The 26287-nt window shown below is 45.2% G+C and overlaps 2 protein-coding genes across 5 annotated transcripts in view; one reads left to right on the forward strand and one right to left on the reverse strand.

Moving 5' to 3' along the window:
• SP6 (Sp6 transcription factor) overlaps window positions 1-5339 on the reverse strand; it is a 124056-nt gene extending 118717 nt beyond the window's left edge. The window contains exon 1 of one of the 4 annotated variants that reach the window (XR_014783827.1): window positions 5171-5337. The gene's annotated coding sequence lies outside the window, so the exon portion shown is untranslated. Of the gene's footprint in view, window positions 1-5148 lie in introns of all 4 variants that reach the window. The other 3 variants (XR_014783828.1, XM_084804747.1, XM_084804748.1) reach the window with 3 other exon arrangements.
• A 467-nt stretch (window positions 5340-5806) lies between these two features.
• SP2 (Sp2 transcription factor) overlaps window positions 5807-26287 on the forward strand; it is a 28425-nt gene continuing 7944 nt past the window's right edge. The window contains exons 1-4 of the mRNA XM_084804754.1: window positions 5807-5891; window positions 12142-12218; window positions 19732-20706; window positions 22688-23003. Of these exons, the coding sequence (XP_084660880.1) occupies window positions 12156-12218; window positions 19732-20706; window positions 22688-23003 (1354 nt within the window). The 5' untranslated portion in view covers window positions 5807-5891; window positions 12142-12155. The remainder of the gene's footprint in view (window positions 5892-12141; window positions 12219-19731; window positions 20707-22687; window positions 23004-26287) is intronic.

The following is a 26287-nucleotide window of genomic DNA, read 5'->3' on the forward strand; positions in this document are numbered from 1 at the left end:
CTTGGAGGCGACCGCCTATCCAATGCAGGGTAGGACAAGCACGGAGGGGATTTTCTTCTAGACAGCCGATTTCGGCTGTTTACTCACGGGGGGGCGGGGAGTGGGGGAGGAGGCTGCTGTATGACACATTGGATGTGTCCTACAGGCATTTCTGCCCTCCCCGCCCCGGAACACCCCCCCCAGACACGCCCCTTTTTGGCCGCTCTGCGCTCCTCTTGCAAGCACGGAGGATGGGGCTTCTCTGCGCTGCCTCCAAGGCAGCGCAGAAGTGGGGGGAAGTCAGTTCCCAGAGAACAAGATATCCTATGGCCGTCTAGCCGCTGCCTAGCGGCCATAGGATTGCTCCCTCCGTATCCTCTTTTGTCCTCTTTTTAGGCAACGGCACACTAAATACCGGGGAGCGCTAAAAAATGGCATTTCCCCCTTCCACCCGAAGGGCCACAGTCCACTCTAGTACTTCAGTAGTCTAACACCTCATTCTGCAGCATGTTTAGGCTAGTCCACCAAAGCTAGTGGCCACCACTACATATTGGGACAGTGAATTCCTACAGCATTCACTGCTCCAAGATACTATTGACCTAAGTGAGTTTTCAAAAAAGGATTTCTAGAGCAATGCATGAATGATTCTCTATATATCCTCCATAGTCAAACATCATCACTACTGCTGTTCACGATGATACACTAAAATATATATGCTGCACTGGTTACCAGTGTGTTTCCGAGCCCAATTTAAAGTGCTGTTTTTGACCTTTGAAGCCTTAAAGGGTTCGGGACCAAGTTACTTGAAGGGCCGCCTTCACCCATATCAGCCTGCCCGCACTTTAAGATCAGAAAGAGAGGCCCTTCTCATTTGGCCACCCATGAAAGCAGTTAGGTGGGTGACCACACATGAGAGGGCCTTCTCTGCAGTGGCCCCACACCTTTGGAACAAGCTGCCATCTGAGGTCCGCCATGCTCCAACATTGCAGGCTTTTAAGAAGGCCTTGAAAACATATTATTTTACTCTGGCCTTCTCTTGATATGACTACTGTTGTTGCTATTACTGTCATTATTGTTGCCGGTTTTATTGTTGGCTTTTATTATTGTTTTTATTGCTATTTTATTGTGTTTCAGTTTTTATTGCTTTCAACATTTTAAGTGGTTTTATTATACATAATAAAATATGTATTTTATTGCTGTAACCTGCCTTGAGAGAGCTTCTGCCCTGAAAGGCGGCCAAGAAATGTTTTAAATCAATCAATAAATATCTCTCCTTTTGAGAGACAAGATAGAACCAGAGGTCTATGAACTTCCCATGAGACAACTGGCTGGCCACTAGGGTGGCCATGTGTCCTTCATTACAGAGGACAATCCTTTATCTGTTCCAAATCTGGTTTCTACATCAAAAACCTAAGAAGAGAGAGACAACAGGGGCCTTGAAGTTGTCTATCAACAGTTAGAATCTGGACAGCAGACTGAGCAGGTGCACAAGTCACCTTGTCAGTTTCCCTACTATGGGATGTATTGTATTTCCATTTAAATTATAGTAATTATTTCCAAATGTTACACAAATCTGTATCGGCTTTTGTCTTCTCTTTTGGTGATATGTTTCTTCTTCTTTGGCGATTCATAATTGGCCATTCTACTTGCCGTTGTTGACAAATACTGACAGGGCCAGTCCTACAATTAGGTAGTGAGGCAGTTGCCTTGGGTGGCAGGTGCTGGGAGGTGGCAGTAAGGTGTTGGAGGAGCCTTGGGCCACATGGCCTGCCCGTGTGCCCCCACCCCCAGCTAGCCTGTTGCCTTCAGGTATGGTGGACAATACTGCCCCATTGGCAGCGCTGATGCAAGATTCAACTGCCCAGTTCTGTTGGCTTTTATACATGGAATGGGAGGGGACACCATTTTGTCCTTTGCCTCAGGCAGCAAAATGTTTAGGGCTGTCCCCGAATACTGAGCTAGATGGACCTACTGATCTGACTTAGCAAGGTGATTCTTACGACTTTGAAATAGACTTCAGATTCAAGTGAGCCCCTGTGTGTCCTTAATGGACGGAATAAGAGTTGCTAACCCTCTTCTTTCCAATTATCTTTAAAATAGTCAAGGGCTATCGGTATCAATCCCTTTCATCATTTTCCTCTTTCTTCAGACTGATCATAGTCTGTGCTTGCAAGCCATTCCTCATACAATTTCTCTTTTAGAGCTTCTATCACTTCCTTCCTGTAATCCTTTCATATTTTGCTCACAGCAGTAGTGGCAACTAGGGATGTATGGATTGTGTAAAATCCGTTCTATCCGTGTTTCATGAATTGTCAGGCGCCTTTCATTCCACAGTCTGCCCATCACTGGAATCGGATTTTTTTTTAGTTCCCGAATTTGCGCAAATTTGCACGAGAAAATAGCAAATTTTCTCGGAAGACAAGCATGGGGCGACTGAAAAGGGGCTGGGCTGGGGGGTCTTCCAGGGCGAAGAGAGCAGAGCTGTGCGTACAACACATCCTATGTGTCGTACGGCAGCTTCCTCTCCTGGTCGCCCCCCCCCCCCCCCCCGCCGCTAGACAGCTGAAAACGGCTGTCTAGCAACAAAGAGCAAGGTAGGAGAAGTGCAGAGGGAATGATCCCCTAGTACCTCTCCTGCCTTGCTTTGGATAGGCGATCGCCTCCGAGTTCAGAGGCGGCTGCCTATCTACATAGGATTGCGCCCTTAATAACCATACTATTCCCAAATGTTAACATCTAGGAGAACCCACTGCAAGACATCTGAGCACAGGCTGTCTTGTGCATTCTCAAAGGATTTGGTGCCCCCTAGAGCTGTAAAGCATATTGGAGCTTAGAGGTTTCTGCAGGCCTGGAGTGGCAGGGGAGGCTGGCGTACGCATAAACTTGCATTTCCTTCTCAAATGTCACATACAGTTTGCAGTCGCTTTGCCCGGCTTGCGCTTTTGATAGGGGAATATCATTTAGGATACTCAAAATGTGGTGATTTATACCTGTGAAAATGTGATGTCCCTCTCTGATCATCTTCCCATATACCCCTTGTAAATATACTGTGGATTGTAGCCTCTCAATAGTCTGGCACAAAATTAAAAATCACTCGAGTGTCAGGATTCAAATTTGAATCCTTGAAGTCCAAAAGTGTTTACATTTTACTTTTGCAATTCAAATACTTAAAAAGAACATCCCAGTTCTAAGGGCACAACCTATCAAAAAGTGATCCTATGCAAGCCCCTTTCAATTGAATGGAAGTTGCACAAGGGCACTACTGTGAAGCCCCCAATCCCATTCATTTTAATAGGAATTGTGCTGGAGAACATCCTGTTGGATTGTGCCCTGAACTTTAAACCTTGCTGATGCTTTTAGGGCAATAAAGTATCGATTTGCCTCTTTCATTTTTATACCTTGTTTTCTTCCAGTAAATGGGAACAGTGTGTGTGTAGCATTCAATATATACATATGAATATTTGAAATAATTAGGGCAGCTCGCTTCCGAATTCCCCTTCTGAAAATTTATTTCACCTCTGGTGTGGATTGTGGTTGCATCATGGGGACCGTTTGGCCACAAGCCAAATGCAGAGGCGTGCTTAAGTTCACTGAAATCAATGGCCTCAAAGATGCTTAAATCCATGCTGAATTGCAGCCACTAAGTATAACCTCTGACGTATTTTCTGATGCAGAGCAATACCACTTCCCTTGCTTTTTCAGATTTATTTATTTCATTTCTATACTGCCCAATAGCTGAAGTTCTCTGGGTGGTCCACAAAAATTAAAACCAAACGGCACACAATAAAACAATATAAAATATATAGAACATTAAAATCACAATATAGATTCCACTACAGCACCATTTTATGAATATGGATTTTAAAAGATTTGGGGTTATGCACTCCAAATAACATGTATTATCTCCTACTGCTCAGCTTGCATGGACGAATGTATTACCTTGAAGAGGTTTTTCTTTAAATAAAAGGAATGGCAAATAACTGATAGGGATTTCCCCTTGCCATTTTGCAGCCGTTATGCTATTGTTGCTGAAATGTCACTTGGGCCAGTACTAAATAATGGATAAAGGTACAATCCTATACATGTTTAGACAGAAAAATGTCTTACAGTTCCCCAACTGAGTGGGGAATACTGGGAGTGGTAAGGCTTTTTTTCTGTCTAAATATGCCTAGGATTGCACCCTTAAAGGCATTTGGGTACACACAAGGATGTGTTTTTTTCTCTCTCTTCCCTCCCCATTGCCTTTTCCTAGTGTGTCATGACTTTTTTAGATTATAAGCCTGCGGGCAGGGACTGTCTTCTCTATTCACTGATTGTAAGCTGCTCCGGGAGCCTTTTTTGGCTGAGGAGTGGGATAAAAATACCCAGTAAACAAACAAGTGACGGGAAAGCCTGAAAGGTTATCAGAAATCATGATGCAAACTCATTCTGTCTTTTATAAGGAGTAGGTAAAATAGCACTTTAAAGCAGCAATCCTAAAGGAAATCAACCCTGAGTGCTCATTGGAAGGACAGATACTGAAGCTGAAATATTTTGGCCACCTAACGCGAAGAGAAAACTCCCTGGAAAAGACCCTGATGCTGGGAAAGATTGAAGGCAAAAGGAGAAGGGGACGGCAGAGGATGAGATGGCTAGATAGCATCACCGATGCAATGAATATGGACTTGAGCATGCTCCGGGAGAGAGCGCAGGACAGGAAGGCCTGGCGTGCTATGGTCCAGGGGTCACAAAGAGTCGGACACGACTTAACGACTGAACAACGAAGTAGCACTTGTCAGCAGGGCCTGATTTATCAAGGCAGCATGCTGGGGCCTATCAATGCTCCATCAGTGGAGTGGAGTGGAGTGGCTACAGTGCTGGACTGGGAGTCAAGAGATGTGGGTTCAAGTCCCCATTTGGCCACGGAAGCTCACGGGGTGACTTTGGGCCAGTCACAGGCTCTCAGCCCAACCTACCTCACAGGTTTGTCATTGGGAGGATAAAATGGAGAGGAGGATTACGTACACCGCCTCGGGTTCCTTACGGAGGAAAAAAGTGGGATAGACATGTAATAATATAAATGTATTATCTGTACGCCACCCTGAGATCTTAATGATATAGGGCCGGATACAAATGTTTTAAGTAAATAAATAAATAAATGTTTCTAGCCCTCAAGGTTGCAAAGATAACCTTGGAAACGCGTGAGTTGCACCTTGCTGGCGCCTGAGAAACTGAGACTCAGATTCAGTCTTCAGTACACCGCATAGCTCCTTGGCCCTCTCCTGTCGCCACGCTTGCGGCCTCCACGACCGTCTCAGACGATCCCCTACAACGCAGCCGCCTCTGGTTAGTTGCTCGCTCAAGTATCCCCCGCGTTCTAGAACCCAAGCACGTCATCTCTAAGCAAGGGGAGGCCTTCAACCCAGTTTTCCTATTGGCTTCTTGTCAAGTCATTCTTCCGCCTTTTGACCAATCATGCTTTTCCGAAAAGGAGTCCCACCCCTCTATTAAGCCCTGAGTATCTGTTTGTTTGTTTTGTCTTCCCCGCAGGTCCTTGCCTATCAATCAACGGTGGGCGTGACAGTCTCCTCAACACCAACTGGCGGCCCTTCAAGTCAATCTGTAATTCCACGCCAGCGATTGGACTTTTGGGTTACGTCCGTCACGGTCAAAGCCGCCCTTTGCCATTGGCTAAACCGGACGCTCCGGAGAAAGGGCAGCGATTGGCAGGATGAGGTGGCAATCGCCCCGGAGGCGGCGACGTGTGCGAACAAGTTCAATTCTGATTGAGCTAACGGTGCGGTTACCGAGCAGCGATTGGTCGCTCGTCACTAGCGTGGGCGGGACTTGCAGGGCGGTGCCCGGGCGGCTGAGGAGGAGGAAGATGGCGCCGTGAGGGGGTCCGAGCCGCTGCTGCCTCTTCTTTCTAGCCGGTGAGGGAGACCGGCGGGGCGGGCTCGGGGCCGTGGACGAGTGGGAGGGGAAACCAAGGGATGGGAGTGGGGTTGCGCGCGGAGGAAGGGGAGGGGTCTGCGAAGGGGGAGGGGGCCTTCGGAGGAGGGGGGTCGGGTGCGCGCGAGCGGCACTGAAGCGACTGGGACCGGAAGGGGGCGGGGCTAAGGGGAAAGCCCGCCTCCTCGGGGACCCATAAGAAAAAGCGGGCGCGGGAGACGGGGTGGGAGGGGAGCATGGCTGGGGGCTGTGCCTGGGCTCAAGGGGCAGGGGCCTTCATAGGCCATATGGTAGAGTCACGCAGAGGGTGCTTGGGGTTGCCATGGATTTATTTTTACTCGCCCTGTTCCATTAAGAGCAGGCTGAAATCAGGCAGGGGAAGCTTTTTTGGAGCACCAGGCTTCATAGCAGGAAAAAGGGCTATGTCTGTTGATAAGCCTCTACGTGTCAGGCTGCTGTTAAAGGGACAGTGAGAGGAATGGTGCATCTGTGGAATTGATATCCCTACCTATGGGCAAAGAAAAAGGGCACAGGAAGGGAGAATTAAAAGGCACAGAGAAGCTAGACTGGTTGTCTAGGGGGTAGCACTGGAGGTTTCGGTGTGAACAGAGACTGAGTTATTTAATGCACGGAGAGGTGAAGGGTTTCTGTGTGTTGGCGTGTGCACGACTAACTTGGAGGCACGTGAAGGGGTGTCCACAGGGTAGAGCGCAGAGGAGGGTACTGGATGTAAAGGACAAAGGAAAGAGGAACAAGGATAGCTAGCTGACAGGTAGACACCCTTCTGGTTGCAAGGAGTGTGAGGTACTGGGTGCAAAGGGAGGCATGTGGTTAGTGGGTGTAATTGACAGGGGTCATGGAATCATAGAATAGTAGGGTTGGAAGGGGCCTACAGGGCCATCGAGTCCAACCCCCTGCTCAGCACAGGAATCCATTCAGGGTGTCCTCAAACCAGTGGAAAGAGGTGAATGTGAATAATTCAGTGAGCAGCCTTCCACAATTTGGTGCCCTCCAGATGTTTTGGATGTCAGCTGCCATCATCCCCAGCCAGCATGGCCAACGGTCAGGAATGCTGTGAGTTGCCGTCCAAAACATCTGGAGTCCCCAGTACAGGGATATATGTTTCTGTGCAGCCAGTTGCAAAGTGTTGACATTCCAGAAAGCAATGCATAAAATGCACATATTATTTATTATGTAGTTGTAGTTTAATTAATCGTTGAAATTATTACACGCCACTCTACTTGACATCAACATCAATTTATTTGGGATGCAGTCATCAAATTAGGCACTAAGTCCTAGTTGTGGGGAGGAAATGGATACCATGGAAAAGGAGTGTGAGGCTTGTGTGTGTGAGGACTGGGGGTAATAGGGAGGGTTAAGGAAGTGTGAAGGAAGAAAACTGCATACTCTGAAGGCAACTCTGTGACATCCCCCCACCCCACTCATAAAGTGCAATTTCTAATAGCCTTGTAAAAAGTAATCAAGGTCATCTGCCCCTCTTCTGGTTGCTGACCCTCCACTATGCTACCATGACTAGATCCAGAAACATAGATTAAATGATGATGGAGACTCAGCTTCATGCTTGTTTTCCCTCCTCTTTCTGCAGGAAGATGAGCTCAGCGGCCAGGCTGCTGGTGCTTTTCCAGGACTCGGGTCCAAGGAAGCTATGACGGAGGGCTGATCTCTCTAATTAGAAAGTAAAGACTTTGTTGTAGAAAGTAGAAATACCATACATCAGTCAAATAAGAGTGCATGTTCTATGCATGTTTAGACAGAGAAAAGGCCTACAACTCCCATTATTCCCCAGCCAGCAAAGCTGTAAGCCTTTTCTCTGTCTAAACATACACAGGATTGTGCCCTTAAAGTTCAGTTACTAGGGGTCAACAAACCAACTAATATGTTTCGGCACCCCCAACTTGATGCTCAGTTTGCAGTTGAGAAGTAATTCCTGCTTGTGTTTAACCAACTAAGTTCTTGATTCAAGGGAAAGCAAATGGTGTCAGATCTGTCAATGAATTCCAGTTCATTCAGTGTAATGTGCAGACTGCCACAATTAATGTTCACTTTGGCAAGCGTGGCGCTGCTCTATGGTGAGCTTGATGTGCAGCCAGACTTTGTCCCAACTGTGAAGCTGCAGGGGTAGACAGGCATTGTCCCCACCTCCTCCCATATATGGAATCATCACTGTACACTTTTGATTAAGTGGGCTGAAATCCACAAAAGCTTATGCTGCAATAAATTTGTCTTTGTCTTTATGGTGCCACAGGACTCCTAGTTGTTTTTACTGCACAGCTACCTTTTTGGAATTTGTCCCCCTATTTAATTCAGTGGGACTTACTTCTGAGTAACCATGGTCAGGATTTTTCTCCCTTTAAGCTAAGCATGCCCAGGCCCTTGAAGCATTCCTTGCAGTTTGGGTAGTTTTACCAATCTTAACTTTTTGGCAGGTAGGAACCTCTGTCATATTAGAACCCCTTTTTAGCTCTCATGTGAGCCTGTGGCGCAAATATTCTGAACTGTGTGGGCCACTCTGTGGTGTGGGTATGGGCTGATGCATGGAGAATCCTGCCAATTGAAATGTGATGAGCAGATCACAAGGCCACCCAAGTGCCAGCTATCCTTGTGCAAGCCTATACCAGCATTTGCAACCTGGCGCCCTCCAGATGTGTTGCATTACAACATCTAGCACCCCCAGACAGCATGGGGATGATGGGATTTGTAGTGTAACACATCTCAAGGGTGCCAGGTTGGGGAAGGCTGGCCTATGCAACTTTTACTTCCCTCCTTTATGTGTGGTAAGATTGTTCTGTCTCACTCATTTTCCATAGACGGTAATGACCAAAGTGGGAGATTCCCTTCCTCCGATCCTGTTTTCAAATAACACCGCGATCTTCATGTTTGCCAAAACTTTATTGCTTGGTCAGGGAGAAGAGGAGCTATGAAGAAGCATGGGAGCCTGTGGACTGATCCTAATCTTGCTAGTGGGGGGACAGCAGTCATATTGGCTGGCCTCCTTTCTCTGAAAAAGGATGGCTGCTACCAATTCAGGGTCCTGATGGTTTTTTCTGCTTTTTCCTAAAAAGAATGTCCTTTTTAAAGTGAAAACCAGTTCACTGGTGCAGTTACTGATGTCATACTCATGTGGGTTGCCTTTGAAATGAGAGGCATCAGCAACAAAGAATTGTCACCCTCCCTCTATATAAGAGTGTGAACAGATAACCTTTCATGCAGGATGCTCTAGACTATCTGGCGATCCATGTGTTTCTCTATAGGAGGAGTAGCAGTGTTTGACTGTTGCAGCAAAAGGTGGTAGAGAGTTTGTGGCACCTTAAAGACCAACAAATTTATTCTGACATGCTGTCATGTATCTGATGAGGTGGACAGTGTCCACGAAAGCTTATGCCAGAATAAATTTGTTAGTCTTTAAGGAGCCACAAGACTCTTTGTTGTTTTCCCTCTACAGGAGGGAGTTTAAAAGTTGCTATTGTAATTTTGGGAGTGCCTCTTGTAAGCATGGATCCCGTCTACGCTTAGGAGGTGGATGCATCTGCTGGCCCATGTTATTTCAGAACAAAAAGTAAAAGAGGACTGTTGCTGTGCTCTCGCATGCACAAATGCTGTTGAAAGAGCTGTGTGTCCTATTCCAATCCGTCACACACTTTCTGTGCTTGCCCTCGAGTAACTTCAGTGATTTCTTAGGGTTTCAACCAGGGGTTGAAAGCTTTTGCCCAGAGCCAAATACCAGGCATGTTAACTGAATTCTGGAATCAAATTCAGTTATCCCCACCATCACAATTTCTTATCCCATTTCCACATCCAAGACCTGCAAAGGGCTGGATGCGCCCGAATTTGTCTGATCTTGGAAGCTAAGTGGGGTCAGCCCTGGTTAGTACTTGGATGGGAGACCGCCTGGTAATCAGGCTTCCTGCATTGAGCAGGGGGTTGGACTCGATGGTCTTGTAGGCCCCTTCCAACCCCATGATTCTTATGTTTTCTCTATGGTCACCTTTATTCAATATGGTGCAATCATAATGCCACTTACCCATCAGCAGGGCTTACACTATCCTTCCTCAAGCCAGTGTTCTCTGTCCATAGGCCCACATCGTGCAAATGAAACAACAGCACAAGTATGAATTAGTCAAGAGAACAACAATTACCTGCACAAAAAGAAAGGGAAGTGCTTATTTTAACTATGCATAGGGAACTAGCTCTCAGTGATGTACTGGCCAGTGTGGCTATGCATATTCTTTGCCGGGAGAGAGCTGCTCAGCCATGGTGCTTACTGGGGCAATGCCTAGAATTGGTTATGTGAACCCTGTTGCTTGGGAAGTGAGTTGTCACCCAGTTGTTCTCCCAGCCTGCACTTCATTATGAAAAAAATTGCTACCTTTCCACTTCCCTTTGGCAAATGGCTGTTGCTCAGCCTAGACTACATGACAAGGTGGTTGTAACTTAAGAATTGTGAAGCACCTTGGTGAGGCAGCCTTTAGTTTCCTGCTCACCTGGGATGATTAGTAAGTGCCACCAGGTGAGCATGACAGTGGTGAACTTCACCTGCACTGCCAAGCCTCATTGGCACTCATCTTACTGATGCCCAGCAGGGGAGAGCATTGGGATGAATACATGCCCCACTGTCTTCTCCCTCTCCTGGTCTCAAAAGCTGTTGGAACTTGGTTGTGAGGGAAGATCCCAGTCTGATGGGAATGCTGCTCAGCACTAAACTGAGTGCTTATGGAGCTCAAATCCTTCCGTTTACAAAGGGCCAGTAAGCCTTTGAGGCTAGCAGAGGGAGGGAGAAGCCAGCCATTTTTAATGCCAAGGCAATGGTGGAAGGAGGGAGAGCTTGGTTGTCAGAGTAGTAGTAGGCTAAACTGTGAGCCACAAAGTCCTCTGATCAGAGTTGGGCATGAACCCTTTTGGTGGCCTCAGTCATGCCCTGCCCCAGCCCCCTATGCAGAATAATAATAATAGCCCGTGTGCCAGGCTTGTTGTAAACATAACTGAGATGATGCATGTAAAGCACTTTGAAAATACCAAAGTTCTGTATAAATGCTAAGTATTTGTTATTGGGTGGGCCACTGCTGCCTCCTCAAATAATTTGTAAGGTTGCGTTGTGCCTGGAAGGGGCAGCAGAAATGCTAAATAGTGATTTACTGGGGCTCTGTGGTGGGGGTGGTGACATGCAGGTTTGCAGCTATTTGCCACTTCGCTGTAAAACATTTGGCTTCAAAATACTAGACCCCCTGGAATTCATTGTGGTTGGGATGCAGTTGTTTGGAATAGGTGGGCTGTAAGATATATAATCGCCTTCTCCAGCCTGGCTGGGAATTATGGGAGTTGCGGTTCCAACATATCTGAACATGCCAGGTTGGGGAAGGCTGGTGAATGAAGTCGTTGCCATGGAGGACCAATGAAGCACTGTTGAGGGTACTAAAGTCCTTCCTTCCTGACCACTGGAAATCCTGTTTGCATCACTCTGCTTCCTGCCTTTTTGCCAGTCTTTTCCCTTGAGTTACTGCGTGGCTTTTGACCACACAATCATTTGGATAATTGATTCAATTATATGGAGAGAGCAAAAGGTCAGAGCTTGTTAGTGTTTTCTTTCCCCCTCCCCCACTCCCTGCCAAATGTGATTAACATTTTCTAAAATGACATTGAATCAAGCCAGAGAGAGACAAAATGATATTAGCTATTCAAACCCTGCTAAATAATTTATTTTCTTATTTAAGCTTGTATTGATGGCATTATCACCAAATGGTCTTTTCCGGTGCAGTGCAAACGTATCCTAATATAGCCAGTTTTTAAAAATGTTTCTTCTAACCCATACTGTATGCAATCAGCCTACAACCAGACATTTAAATACCATCTGAATTGACTTTTATCTTGCTGCTGTTGTGCTTTTTAATTGCATTTGTTGTCTTTAATTAATTAATTTATCTTTGATAACCTGTTGTGATTGATTTAATATTATTTGTGAGTCCCCCTGTGAGTAGAAATGCTGATGTGTGGGATAAAAGTCTTTTATACAAATCTTTTAAATAAATACATTGTGGGCTGTGTTCTCTTCTCCAGTTTTATGCTGTGGATAATTGTAGCTGTGATCAGAATCTTAAAAATCAGTTTTTATCTCCAATTCTGTACCAACCTCTCATCTTTCTGGATATTGTGGATGTTAATGCAGACATCAAAAAAAAACCATTCCAGTTAATTATCCATGTTTCTTTTTTGCAGATCCAGAGGACAGCATGGCGGCCACTGCTGCTGTCAGCCCCAGCGAATACTTACAGCCTGCTGCTTCAACAGCTCAGGTGGGTTTTTAAAATGTGAGTGACTTAGTGGTGTCACTGCATAAGGAGACCATGAATGTCTGGGCTGGGCCCCAGTTATGTGTGAACATTCAGCTGAAGGAGACACCTATGGAGTAGAATTCTGCTGGGTTACAAGTAAAGAAAGATGTTGACTGACCACCTTTTATATGACTAGAACCCAGGCTCAGAGACAGAGGGTCTGCATAGAAGGCCAGGGCTTTATTATCAGGGCTAGAATATTTCAAGTTCCCAGGTGCCACTCTTGAAACTTCTAAGAGTCAGCATCAAATTTTCAGGCATTTGGGTTCCAGAGTCAATCTTTTAGGTGCCTAGGTTTTTATCCCAATCCTGGTTATTACAGCAGGTATTGTAATGCCACTATATTAATCTATGATGTATCCACATTTGGGATACGATGTGTGGTTTGGGCCACCTAAACTCAAGAAAGGTATTGTATGTGGAAAAGATTCAGTGAAAATGTTCAGGGGAATTGAACATCATCTTCATAAGGAAAGGCTTAAGATTTTTGGAAAATATGCTTAGCTTAGAAAAATAGTGACAGAAAGTGTGTGTATGACAGAGGTTTATTAATCTATGAACAATGGTGAAAGAGATTTTTCAGAAGTGCTAGCGTTCATCAAATGAAAATTATTCGGCAGTAAGTTCAAGTCCAACAAGAAATACTTATTTCCACAATTCATAATTCACTTATGGAATTAATTGCCACAGGATGTTGTGATTGCCTGTAGCATGGATGCCTTTAAATATTGGTTAGAGAAATGCACAAAGGATAGATCTATCAACAACTATTAGTCAGTTTGCCTAAAAATGGAACTTCCAGAGGCATGATTACAGGTGCTGAGGACACATAACAGGGGAGTCACAAGATGAGTAATTGTGTGTGTGTGTGTGTGTGTGTGTGTATAGGCCAACTAGTGTTAGTGGTGCAGTATGTGAAATTTTGAGTTATATAAAACTTTCCATCTGGTTGGGAAAATTGTTACAATTAAAAAAAAGTGGTGGCTGTTCTCTCTCCCTCTCTCTCCCCCCCTCCCCTCCCCCCTTTCTAAAAGTTCTGTGTAACTTGAAAGCTTAATGTGCAGCATTGCAAGCATTAGTTGGTCTAGAATCACAGAATAGTAGGGTTGGAAGGGGCCTACAAGGCCATCGAGTCCAACCCCCTGCTCAATGCAGGAATCCAAGTCAGAGCATCCCTGACAGATGGCTGTCGAGCCTTGTCTTGAACGGCTCCAGTGTGGGAGAGCCCACCACCTCCCTAGGTCATTGGTTCCATTGTCGTATTGCTCTAACAGTCAGGAAGTTTTTCCTGATGTTCAGCCGGAATCTGACTTCCTGTACCTTGAGCCCATTATTCTGTGTCCTGCACTCTGGGATGATCAAGAAGAGATCCTGGCCTTCCTCTCTGTGACAACCTTTCAAGTACTTGAAGAGCACTATCATATCTCCCCTCAGTCTTCTCTTCTCAAGGCTAAACATGCCCAGTTCTTTCAGTCTCTCTTCATAGGGCTTTGTTTCCAGGTCCCTGATCATCTTTGTTGCCCTCCTCTGAACCCTCTCCAGTTTGTCTGCATCCTTCTTAAAGTGTGGTGCCCAGAACTGACACAGTACTCCAAATGAGGCCTAAGCAGTGCTGAGTAGAGGGGAACTAGTACTTCTGGGATTTGGAAGCTATGCTTCTATTAATGCAGCCCAAAATAGCATTTACCTTTTTTGCAGCCACATCACGTTGTTGGCTCATATTCAGCTTGTGATTGACAACAATTCCAAGATCCTTCTAGTTTGTAGTGTTGTTGAGCCGCGTATCCCCCATCTTGTAACTGTGCATTTGGTTTCTTTTTCCTAGGTGCAGAACTTGGCATTTATCCCTATTAAATGTCGTTCTGTTGTTTTCTGCCCAGCGCTCCAGTCTATCCAGATCACTTTGAATTTTGTTTCTGTCTTCCAAAGTATTAGCTATCTTGCCCAATTTTGTGTCATCTGCAAATTTGATCAGCATTCCCTGCACCTCCTCCTCCAAGTCACTAATAAAAATGTTGAAGAGCACTGGGCCCAGGACTGAGCCCTGCGGTACCCCACTCGTTACCTCTCCCCAGTTTGAGAAGATCCCATTGATAAGCAGTCTTTGAGTCCGATTCTGTAGCCAACTGTGGATCCACCGGATCGTTGTTTCATCTAGCCCACTTTGAGCTTGTTTGCTCATCAGGATATCATGGGGCACTTTGTTGAAAGCTTTGCTGAAGTCGAGGTATATGATGTCTACAGCATTCCCACGGTCCACAAGGGAGGTTACTTGATCAAAAAATGAGATCAGATTCATCTGGCAGGACTTGTTTTTGACAAATCCATGATGGCTTTGAGTAATCACTGCATTGTTTTCGAGGTGCTTCCAGATGGATTGCTTTATCATCTGCTCCAGAATTTTCCAGGGATTGATGTCAGACTGACTGGTCTGTAATTCCCAGGTTCCTCCTTTTTGCAGATAGGGACAACATTAGCCCTCCTCCAGTCATCTGGCGCTTCCCCCATCCTCCATGATTTCTCAAAGAGAATATAGAGCGGTTCTGAGAGTTCTTCTGCCAGTTCCTTTATTACTCTAGGATGCAGTTCATCTGGCCCTGGAGATTTGAACTCATTCAAAGTCATTAGGTGTTCCTTGACCATATGCCTATCGACCTCAAGCTGCAATCCTGCCCCTTCAGCCTGTACGTCACCTTTGCCAGGGGGGTCATAGACCCTCTTTTGGGAGAAGACTGAATCAAATATCTTTTACTGATTTTGTGGATTTCATTTTAATGGACCAACATGGCTATTTGTTATTTGATCTGTAACAGGGGAATGGCTCCCACCATCATCTGTTTATGAGCTTGCTGGCCTGTTTAGCAGTGAGTTGATGAGCAGGCAACTTGCTGGGCACTGTTGGGGGCGTGGTGCTGGGTTAGTGGGCCTGATCTTTCAAGGCAACTCTGGGCCAGTCCCTGTGCATGGGAGTGATTGTCTGACCCCCTCTACCTTTTTAGCTAGGGGCATTTTTACTTTTGAAAAAAAGACCAGTAAGGTGGGATATGATAGAGGTATATAATATTATGAACATTGTGGAGAAGGGGGAATTTTTTCCCTCTCTTGTGACACTGGAGCTTGGAATCACTTGTTGAAACTGACAGGCAATAAGCTCAGCACTGACAACATGAAGCACTACTTTATATAAACACTACAGAGGGTCTTGAAGGCTCGTGTGTGTGTGTGTGTGTGTGTGTGTCTGTATACATATATACACACACACACAGTCTAGCCTTCAAGGTGCCACAAGACCGTTTGTAGTGTTTACACAAAGTAGTACTTCATGTTTTCACTGCTATATATTGCTCTTGTGCATGAAGTAGTCAGCTAAGTGGGGAGGTACCCTGAGTGCACAGCAGAGACTTTTATTTTTAATTTTTGAACAAAACATCAGACAAAGCAATGCAAGAGTGGCAGTAGATGTGTCCCATTACTAGGTAGAATCAAATCAATATAAGGTCTAATCAGGATGGGTGAGATCCATGGAGGGCTTGGTGGTCGAATAAAAATAACAAGATGAATAAGGTGAACAAGAACATAAAGAGGGATCTTTAGTTTCTATTGGGGTGGATCCAGACTTAGTCATGACTAACTCAAGTCTCATTGATTTCAGTGGGTCTGTCCTAAATATGACTTAAATCAGGATCCAACCCAATGTGAGCTAGCCATTCCCAGCTTCAGTGTTGAGTCAGAGTTCCATAGTGTCAAATCTGCTATTGAATTCCCATTCAGTGATTTTACACTGGAGTTTCCCTTTGAAGGAAGGTGGCTTTAAAAGTTGCTACAGAATGTTCTGGGAGACTTGAAATGTTCCCCTGCTGATTAATCGTACTGTTTTTTGAAATGCCTTTGTTGAACAATTTCAATTTCTTCTGACAACATAGTGTACATCCCCCCCCATGTGTATATATAAATCTGCCAATTTGAGGTTAGTACTTCGTGCATTTTTTTCAGATTGTCCACAAAAGCTTACTTCAGAATAAATGTGTTAGTCTTTAAGGTGCTGCAAGGCTCTTGATTGTTTTTCCTGCAACAGACCAACATGGCTACCCCTCTGGAAATTTCTTACACAAAATAGCAATATCAGGCTTTGGGCTCTCTTGCCTCAGGCAACACTGTTTTAAGTCTTTCCTTCAGAAGTTTCCCTATCATGAGGCAAGATCAAGTTACTGGCTCAGGTTGGGAGGCAGAGTGGGAGACCAACAGATCTGACACACAGGATACAATCCAGCGGGAGCTTCTCCTGGGCAAGTCCTATTGAAAGCCCATTCATTTCAATGACACTTATCAGTAGAACGCTGTTTTAATTAATGGGGAAGGAGTGTTTGCTGGATTTTCTGCTTCAGGCTGCAAAATGCCTTGGACCATACTATCTTACATTGTTCAAAGTCTTTGTTCTAACATAACAATTGCTTTTTCTTTCTGCATGGTAGATATCTTGCCCCCTGCAAAGTTTAAAGAATACAGGCAGAAGAGATGAGGAAATTCCTCAGATTGATATATGGGATAACATAATCTAGGGGCAGGCAACCTGGTGCCCTCCACATGTCTTGGACTACAACTCCCATCATTACTGACTTTTAGCTATGCTAGCTTGGGCTAATGGGAGTTATAATCCAAAACAGTTGAAAGGCACCAGGTTGCCTATCCCTGACATAGTTTATGTCTCTGGGACAAGAGTGATCCGTCCAACTAAAATGAAGTAACTTCCACTTGCTGTCGCCATCTGCTAGCAGTCGGGGTAGGGGTGGGGAGAAAGAGCAGGATATGCGTCTGAGAAAGTAATCTGAAACCAATACTGGGCTAAAGACCAATGAGAAAAAGCGGGTCGTCCCACATCCAGCTCCCCCGCAAGAAGCTAAACAGTCCAGGACTCCATTAAAAAGTGAGCAGTAGAATGATGCTCTGATTGAACCACGTGCAGCATTCAGGTACCCTCCCCATGTTGTTAGATAGGAGTTGGTAAGACATTTTCTAGAGGTATCCTTCCTCCCCCCCCCCGCTTTAAAATATGAAGCTAGTAGGGATCTATGGGAAAAGTGGCAACCATTTGTGATTGGGTGGGGTGGGGATATCGGAACAAGAATTTAATGAATATGGAACTGGGCATAGTAATTAGAAACTGTTGAGATAGAGCAGGACATGAAACGTTGGAGTGATCTTTTCCCCATTGTATGACTTTCAGTTATCCTCCAGTGTATGGTAGGAAAGGATATATTAGATTCCCTGTTAGAAAAAGTAAACGAAAAGTGCGATTTTTAAATAAACTTCCCCCTCCCAGTAATGAGCGTTTGGTATAGGGTGCTCTGTAGCATCAGCATTACCTTTGCGTAATCCCCCCATTTCTTAAATCCTTCACGTGCCAAGGCCTAGCCGGCATAAGGAGCACTCGGACTTTTGTCTTTTGAGATGTGAGTGCACACTTAAACCAGTCACATCATTCTTATGTACTGTCTGGTTGCTTTTCCTTCACACTTATTTTTTGTTTCATTTTATTCATACGTTAATATATCACTTCAGTCTTACTGCAATGCATTGCTTAAATAAATACGAAAAGAATTTCAGTCCATCATAGTTTGTTTGATCTTAACTCCTAGCTCCCTCCTGCCTTTAGGTACTATCCTCAATTACACTTCCATCAACATACTTTGTGTTTTGAATTTTATTTCAAGTGGATTTCATGAGTGTATTGACCAGTTGGACATATGAGAAGGGGGCAGTTTCCTGCACTACTTAAAACATTTCCTTTTCTAGAAGACATTAAATTCCTCACCGACTGCAGTCAATCTCATTTTTAAGTAGCTTTAGTTGTTTTGACTCGCATACTGTGAAAATGGTTTTTAAAAAGTATAGCTAGCACAATTGCTTGCTTATGGTGCTAACAGAAAGAATGCATGTATAACTGAAGCTCTGTATTTCTCCATCCTGTGTCACTTCTATACTTGAGAAACATTTTCAATTTCATCAGTTGTGGTAGCCATGTAGGTTCATATAGTTAAGAAATCTAGAGCAAATAAAATAGTGCCTCGTATTTGGACCAAATTTAAAATGCTAGAAGGAAGCTTTCAGGTCACATAGAATTCTTCTTCAGGGCAAGGAGAAGGATGCAGTATTGATTTCCTAGGGTGATGCTTAGCATATCGCTTTTGGAAACAGCAATGCTGGAATTATGCAGACAGACACTGTGATGAAATTTACACAAACCGAAGTATGTTTGTTAAAACTCACGTAAATCCTCTTTCAACTCTTTTACTGTTAAAGATGAGGCCTGCTTTGTGCAAAGCAGTATGGAGGCTGCTTAAAATTGTATCCGTATGGCAGCTGCTGTGCATGAGGAGCTGTTTGTGAATTACTGCTGATGGTACAGGTCCATCATTGACATGTGGCTTTTCTCCATGGTGTTAGCAGTAGCATGGAGGAGACTTCATGGTGCCACCTAATCCATGTGGCAAGCTGCTGCATCTGTAGACTTCCAGGTGGCCTCTGTGTTGCTTGGTGGTTGTGTGAATTTGGCTTGAGATAAATGTTTTAAATGCAGAATGAATGGGAATGCAGAGATCCTCTGTCAAGTTCCGTTAATACCCGAACTCCTGCCCTGTTTGTTTGTGCTTCTGCTTCCCAGCCATCACAGAAGTGTATGGCTTCTTGCTCTACAGGAAACAGACCCCAGTGAAACTTCAGGATTATCCCCACATGACCTGTTTTCATGTGGCTGTTGAGGGTGGAGAAAAATCCACATTATATGCTCTTGTTCTTAAAATGTGTGTGAACAGTTCAGAAGTAGGGACAGCCCTTCTACAAATGCACCTAGTGTTGCTCACACATGTAGTTAGGTCTTGCCAATAGGATTCAGGTTCCAAAAGAACTCCTCTAAAGGAGAGACGTAGCAGTAATGGAAAACATTTGTTCAACTGGATAATGAGGAGTGTCATGGCTTTATCTCTAGTACTATTTGGGCTTCATAGAACCCTTGGAAGAAGAGAGCAGGGAAAATGCTGTAGCATTTTATCAGCAAAGTCAGAGACTCGTGAAGTCTATCTGTAATTTGGAGATGATAACACCAACATACCTTATAGGGTTGTTGTAAGGACTATGATGCAATGTACATGGAACACTTTGGACACTTTTATATAAATAAAAGTATTATTTATTTTGAAAGCACACTGTGTAGAGAATCAGGTCTAATTTAAGTCCCATGGATTTCAGTAGGACTAAAGGATGACTAACTTGGTCGGGATCCAACCCATGGATGATGCTTGATCTGATGTTGTACGCTCCTAGAACAAAGACCCATCTTTCAGAGTTGTAGAAATCTTAGATGTTGCCCATACATTAGTCTTCCTTTCCTGCTGGCTGGACTGTGTTTAATCTGAAGCAAGATGTTAATCTGCCAGCCTCCCTCTGATGTAACCCCCCATCTCTCCCATTCCTGTAGGATTCTCAGCCATCTCCACTAGCCCTGCTTGCAGCCACATGTAGCAAAATCGGCCCTCCAGCTGTAGAAGCAGCTGTCGCCTCTCCTGCCCCTCCTCAGCCTACGCCTCGGAAACTGGTCCCCATCAAGCCTGCTCCACTCCCGCTGAGTTCCAGCAAGAACAGCATTGGGATCTTGTCATCGAAAGGGAACCTCTTCCAAATTCAGGGCTCTCAACTTGGGACATCCTATCCTGGTGGGCAGCTGGTGTTTACCATCCAGAACCCAGCTGTGATCAGTAAAGGGGCCCGTTCACCTGCCAACATCCAATACCAGGCAGTTCCACAGATCCAGACAGCATCGGGACAGACTATTCAAGTGCAGCAGAACTTGGGGAACCAAATACAGATTATTCCCAGTACCATCACCCCTTCCTCCTCTTCCTCTTCATCGTCGTCCCCTTCTTCCTCGGCTCATAAGCCTGTGCCCATCAAGCCAGCGCCAGCTCACAAGGCCCCCCCAACAGCTGTCCACAACGCGAGCAATGTTGTCAAATTAACCGGCACCGGCGGTAATGTCACCCTCACTCTGCCAGTGAGCAACCTGGTGAGCGCCGGAGACACCAGTGCTCAGACTCAGATCGTCCCAGATAGCCCCTCAAAACCAAGCAAAAAGGCCCGGAAGAAAGCGGTGTCGCCGGCCCAGACAGCTGCAATGGCTGTGACGGAGCAAGTGGAGACGGTCTTGATAGAGACCACGGCTGACAATATCATCCAGGCAGGGAACAACCTGTTGATCGTACAGAGTCCTGGCTCTGGCCAGCCAGCAGTGGTCCAGCAGGTGCAAGTGGTCCAACCCAAACAAGAACAGCAGGTTGTTCAGATTCCCCAGCAAGCTCTGCGGGTTGTCCAGGCGGCCTCAGCCACGCTCCCAACAGTTCCTCAGAAGTCCCCACAGAACTTCCAGATCCAGACAACTGAGCCGATTCCCACTCAGGTATTGGATTGATTTGTTTGTTTGATGTTGTGGATTATAGGTGTGTATAAAAGTTTTTATCTGTTCAGACACTGTCACCCGGAGATCCCCGGCTATAGGGTGACTCCGAAATAGAATAAATGTGATATTGTAAGTTGGGTATACCTGGAATTCTGGGATGAAATGAGGCTGGAAAAAAATCCCAAATTCTTCTAGCATAATAGATTACATGTCCAATGGATTGTTGTTTGTTTTATATATCAATTTTCTATTTAAAACATTCAAGGTTGATGATGCAAGCGATTGGCAAGCATTCATCCTGATTCAATGAAAATATGAGTTTCTGTACTGGAGTCTGCTGTACCTGGGGATGGATTTCTATATTTACGCTCCTCCTCCTCCCCCACAAAGGATCCCCATATTCCACATGGGTACTAAGGCCTCTTCCTCTTTCCGCACAGCTTTCTTCTGCTCCTGTGTTGCTCTGGATCCAGTCCCAATGATTATATACTCATTTCTAACTTGATCCATCCTTAGTGCTCCTACCTATGTGAAAATAAAGGCTTCTAGAATTAAATCTCTATTTAGTACTGTTTCATTCAGTTCTGATGAACAGGATGAATGTTTTTAATTTTGATTAAGAAAGTGGGGTTGAGTCATTAAATACAGAGATGTTTACATTTATTTCTATTTATTTTACTGATTTATATAATTTTGAGGTTTCCTTTTTGCATCCAGGGTGGCTTACAATGGTTAATATTGAAAGAAAGAAAAAACTAACAAAAACATATTTCAGATTTTTATTGGAACCAGGAGGCCAAAAAAATATATGAGGGGATAGATTTCTGTCCTATGCCATATGACATGCTAGTCTTTTTAATAATAATAATAACAACAACAATAACAACAACAACTATAGTTCTGGAACACCTGGCTTGTTTCCATACTGTTGTTCAGGAAGATCCTGTGACCCAGTTCCCATGTCGTGACAGCAAATGGTGGGTTAATTAACCCAAGATTTGCTGGGGATGCACAGAGGTCACAAGCTGTTTCTGGTTTGAAAAACAACCTACAAACGTCCTGAACCTAAAAAAAAAATCATAGGTTAACTCTGGGTTGTTTAACCCATAAACAACCCAGAGTGTCTGGGTTTGCATGTCACAACAGCCTATGCACGGGGTGTCTGTAGGTTGTTTATGCAAAGTGGAAGTGGTATGTGTGCAGTGCGCGTCCTGGCAAATTGTGGTTAATAAACTCAGAATTTGCCACTGGGACATGCAAACTGGCCCAGTGAAGATCTCTGATGATATTAATGTCTATGCTGGGAAATGAGGAAATTTAAGTACATTTTTGAAATGTCCAGAAGTGGACAGGGGTTTAACAAACGCATAATAAATTTACATAATGAAGGGGACAATGGATACTTTGAAGGTGGAGGTGCCTGACATTCACATGACCCTCTAACCAGTATCCATATTGGAGAAGTGAAACAAAATGTGATGAAAACTAAATGAGAACCTGGTTTTCACTAGGTTCACTGTGTCTGTATTTGGGGAAGGTACAATATAATATACAGCAGAGGGTGGGGAAGCTCAGGCCTGAGGTCCCTATCGGGCCCTCCTGGGGTCCCCAGATGGCCACGCCTCTTTCTTCCAACCACTGATAGTTTGGTGGTTTCTCAGCTTTTTTGCAGTTTTTCCCCCATTCTAAAAGGTTACAATTCCTCTTCTAAGGTTTAGTTACTGGCAGTAAGAGCTTTAAGCTACAATATGCTGGGTGTGTGTGTGTGTTTTGTTAATTTTGACCTCACCCCCTTTGCCTTCGCCCCACCCGCCACAGGAATGTGGCCACCAAGAATTTCTCTGGAATTGAATTCATCTCTCGGGCTGGAAGAGGTTCCCCACCCGTGATATACAGGAAAGCTGTAAAAGGCTAGCCGTGGAGACTGCCAAGGCGGGAAGCTGCACACTGCATACCTTTCCTTTTTGTCCCCTTCTTCTAGGTCTATTTTAAGACGCCTTCTGGTGAGCTACAGACGGTGCTACTCCAGGAAGCCCCGGGTGTAACTGTGGCCCCTTCCCCGACTGCCTCCTCTGCCACCTCCTGCAGTAGTCCTGTACCCCGCAGTTCCCAAACAGGAGGAAGTACCAAAAAGACAGGGGCTCGCAAAGAGCGGGCCCTGCCAAAGATTGCCCCTGCGGGAGGCATCATCAGCCTCAATGCGGCTCAGCTCGCGGCTGCTGCTCAAGCAATGCAGACCATCAGCATCAATGGGGTGCAAGTTCAAGGCGTTCCTGTCACCATCACTAACACTGGAGGTGGGATATGTACTGTGATGATCCCGCCCTGAGCAGCGTATCCTGATGGATGTGTGATAGAACAGCTTCCTGGCGGGATATGTGGTTTTAAGGTCGCCTGAATATTTTTTTAAAAACCCAAACCATTTGGACAACAGTAAAGAAAAACAGGGAGAAAAGGCATAGGGGCCAGGGGTATTAGATCAGAAACAGGACAAAATAGAGTTGCATGCTCGGTACAGTGGTAGCATGTTGAGATGATTGGGGGAAGTGGAATGGAAACTTGGGGGGAAAGTCCCAGAAAGATTGTAGTTGTCAGCATACTTACTGGGAAGTAAATCACATTGAACCAAGTGGAATATACTTCCAAGTAAACCTGCTTAGGATTAGGCTGCATAGAATCATGGAATCATAGGGGTGGGAGAGGCCTGCAAAACCATCGAGTCCAACCCCCTGCTCAGTGCAGGAAGCCTGATTCCCAGGCAGTCTCCCATCCAAGTACTAACCAGGGCTGACCCTGCTTAGCTTCTGAGATCAGACGAGATCGGGCACATCCAGCCCTTTGCTCAGTAAAGGATGTCCTTTTGTATCCTATACAGCCCCTAGTACGTGCTGTATATAAAACTTAATATTATGGCAGAATCAGGCCCTGCTGCTTGGTATGCCTGCCGCATACCTCCTGTAGTTTCTCATTCCTTAGCCTTCCACGGGAGGAGGTGTGGGCATTTTCTCAGATTCAGACTTAAGCTACTCACCTGCTTGCATACAATGAAGACCAGTTGTCCTCTGGATCTGGGTGGATGGCCACATCTGCTGTCCAAAACAGTATCTCTCTAACTTTCCCCACCCCTCTGCAGGCCCAGAAAGATGGTTGCAGTGGTGTTATGGCAGCTGCTTTAGGGCCTTCAACCCTGGGAGAGGCAGGCGCAATAGTAATGGTGTACCTTCTGGCATGTGTAAGGCATCATTGGGTTATCCCAGCTGTGCACAAGGCCTGTCCTGGCTTTTCAAGGCTGACAGGAGTTGGTATATGCAGCTATAATAGTGCCATGCAGCAGTGGAGGCCGGTGGCTCTGATGTCAGCGGGGTGGTGAATTGCTTTGGGTCTCAGTCAGAACCATGAGAACTCTAGAGTTCTGACTTTAATCCAGAGTGGATTCACTGCCCCGCTGACATCGGAGCCACCAGCCTTCACTGCCATGCAGTGCTGTAGTGGAGCCAGGGCTCACAGCACCAGGTTTTTATTAGCTGGTGTCATCAGCTGCTCACCTTGGAGTTCCCTGCTCCCTCTGAGCTTAGCTGCAATCCTCACAATTGTTGTTGTTCAGTCGTGTCCAACTCTTCGTGACCCCATGGACCATAGCACGCCAGGCCTTCCTGTCCTCCACTCTCTCCCAGAGTGTGCTCAAGTTCATATTGATTGCATCGGTAATGCTATCTAGCCATCTCATCCTCTGCCGTCCCCTTCTCCTTTTGCCTTCAGTCTTTCCCAGCATCAGGGTCTTTTCCAGAGAGTTTTCTCTTCGCATTAGGTGGCCAAAATATTGGAGCTTCAGCTTCAGTATCTGTCCTTCCAATGAGTACTCAGGGTTGATTTCCTTTAGGATGGACTGATTTGACCTCCTTGCAGTCCAGGGGACTCGTTCTCCACTACCACAGTTCGAAGGCATCAATTCTTCGGCGCTCAGCCTTCCTTATAGTCCAGCTCTCACAGCCATACGTTGCTACAGGGAAAACCATAGCTTTGATTATACGAACCTTTGTCGGCAAGGTGATGTCTCTGCTTCTTACTATGCTGTCTAGGTTTGCCATAGCTTTCCTCCCAAGGAGCAAGTGTATTTTAATTTCATGGTACAGTCACCGTCTGCGGTGATTTTGGAGCCCAAGAAAATAAAATCTGTCACTGCTTCCATTTCTTCCCCTTCTATATGCCAGGAAGTGATGGGGCCAGATGCCATGATCTTAGTTTTTTTAATGTTGAGTTTCAAACCAGCTTTTGCACTCTCCGCTTTCACCCTCAACAAGAGGCTCTTTAGATCCTCTGCGCTTTCTGCCATTAGGGTGGTATCATTAGCATATCGGAGGTTGTTGATAATTCTCCCAGCAATCTTAATTCCGACTTGTGATTCATCCAACCCGGCGTTTCTCATGATGTCCTCTGCATATAAATTAAATAAGCAGGGCGACAATATACAGCCTTGTCGTACTCCTTTCCCAATTTTGAACCAATTGGTTGTTCCATGTCTGGTTCTTGCTGTTGCTTCTTGACCCTCGTACAGGTTTCTCAGGAGACAGGTAAGGTGGTCTGGTACTCCTGTCTCTTTCAGAATTTGCCACAATATGTTGTGATCCACACAATCAAAGGCTTTAGCGTAGTCAATGAAGCAGAAATAGACGTTTTTCTGGAATTCTCTTGCTTTCTCCATGATCCAGCGAATGTTGGCGATTTGATCTCTAGTTCCTCTGCCTCTTCGGAACCCAGCTTGTACTTCCGGTAGTTCTCGGTTCACATACTGCTGAAGCCTAGCTTGTAGGATTTTGAGCATAAGCTTGCTGGCATGTGAAATGAGCGCAATTGTACGGTAGTTTGAACACTCTTTGGCATTGCCCTTCTTTGGAATTGGAATGTAAACTGACCTTTTCCAGTCTTGTGGCCACTGTTGAGTGTTCCACATTTGTTGGCATATTGAGTGCAGCACTTTAACAGCATCATCTTTTAGGATTTTAAATAGCTCGGCTGGAATACTGTCATCTCCGCTAGCTTTGTTGTTAGGAATGCTTCGTAAGGCCCACTTGACTTCACTCTCGAGGATGTCCGGCTCAAGTTCAGTGAGCGCACTATCATGGCTATCAGGGACATTAAGAGCCTTCCTGTATAGTTCTTCTGTGTATTTTTTCCACCTCTTCTTAATCTCATCTGCTTTTGTTAGGTCCCTGCCTTCTTTGTCCTTTATCATGCCCGTCTTTGCACAAAACGTTCCCTTGAGATCTCCGATTTTCTTGAAGAGATCTCTAGTCTTTCCCATTCTATTGTTTTCCTTGATTTCTTTTCATTGTTCATTTAAGAAGGCCTTCTTGTCTCTCCTTGCTATTCTCCTGAACTCTGCATTCAGTTGGGTATATCTTCCCCTTTCTCCCTTGCTTTTCGCTTCCCTTTCCTCAGCTACTTATAAAGCCTCATCAGACAGCCACTTTGCTTTCTTGCGTTTCTTTTTCTTTGGGATGGATTGAGTTGCTGCCTCCTGAACAATGTTACGGACCTCCGTCCATAATTCCTCAGGCACTCTGTCTATCAGGTCTAATCC

Source organism: Heloderma suspectum, chromosome 6 (assembly GCF_057233095.1).
Source record: "Heloderma suspectum isolate Gila_16-S chromosome 6, 16-S_ref, whole genome shotgun sequence".
In the NCBI taxonomy this organism is placed as follows: Eukaryota; Metazoa; Chordata; class Lepidosauria; order Squamata; family Helodermatidae; genus Heloderma; species Heloderma suspectum.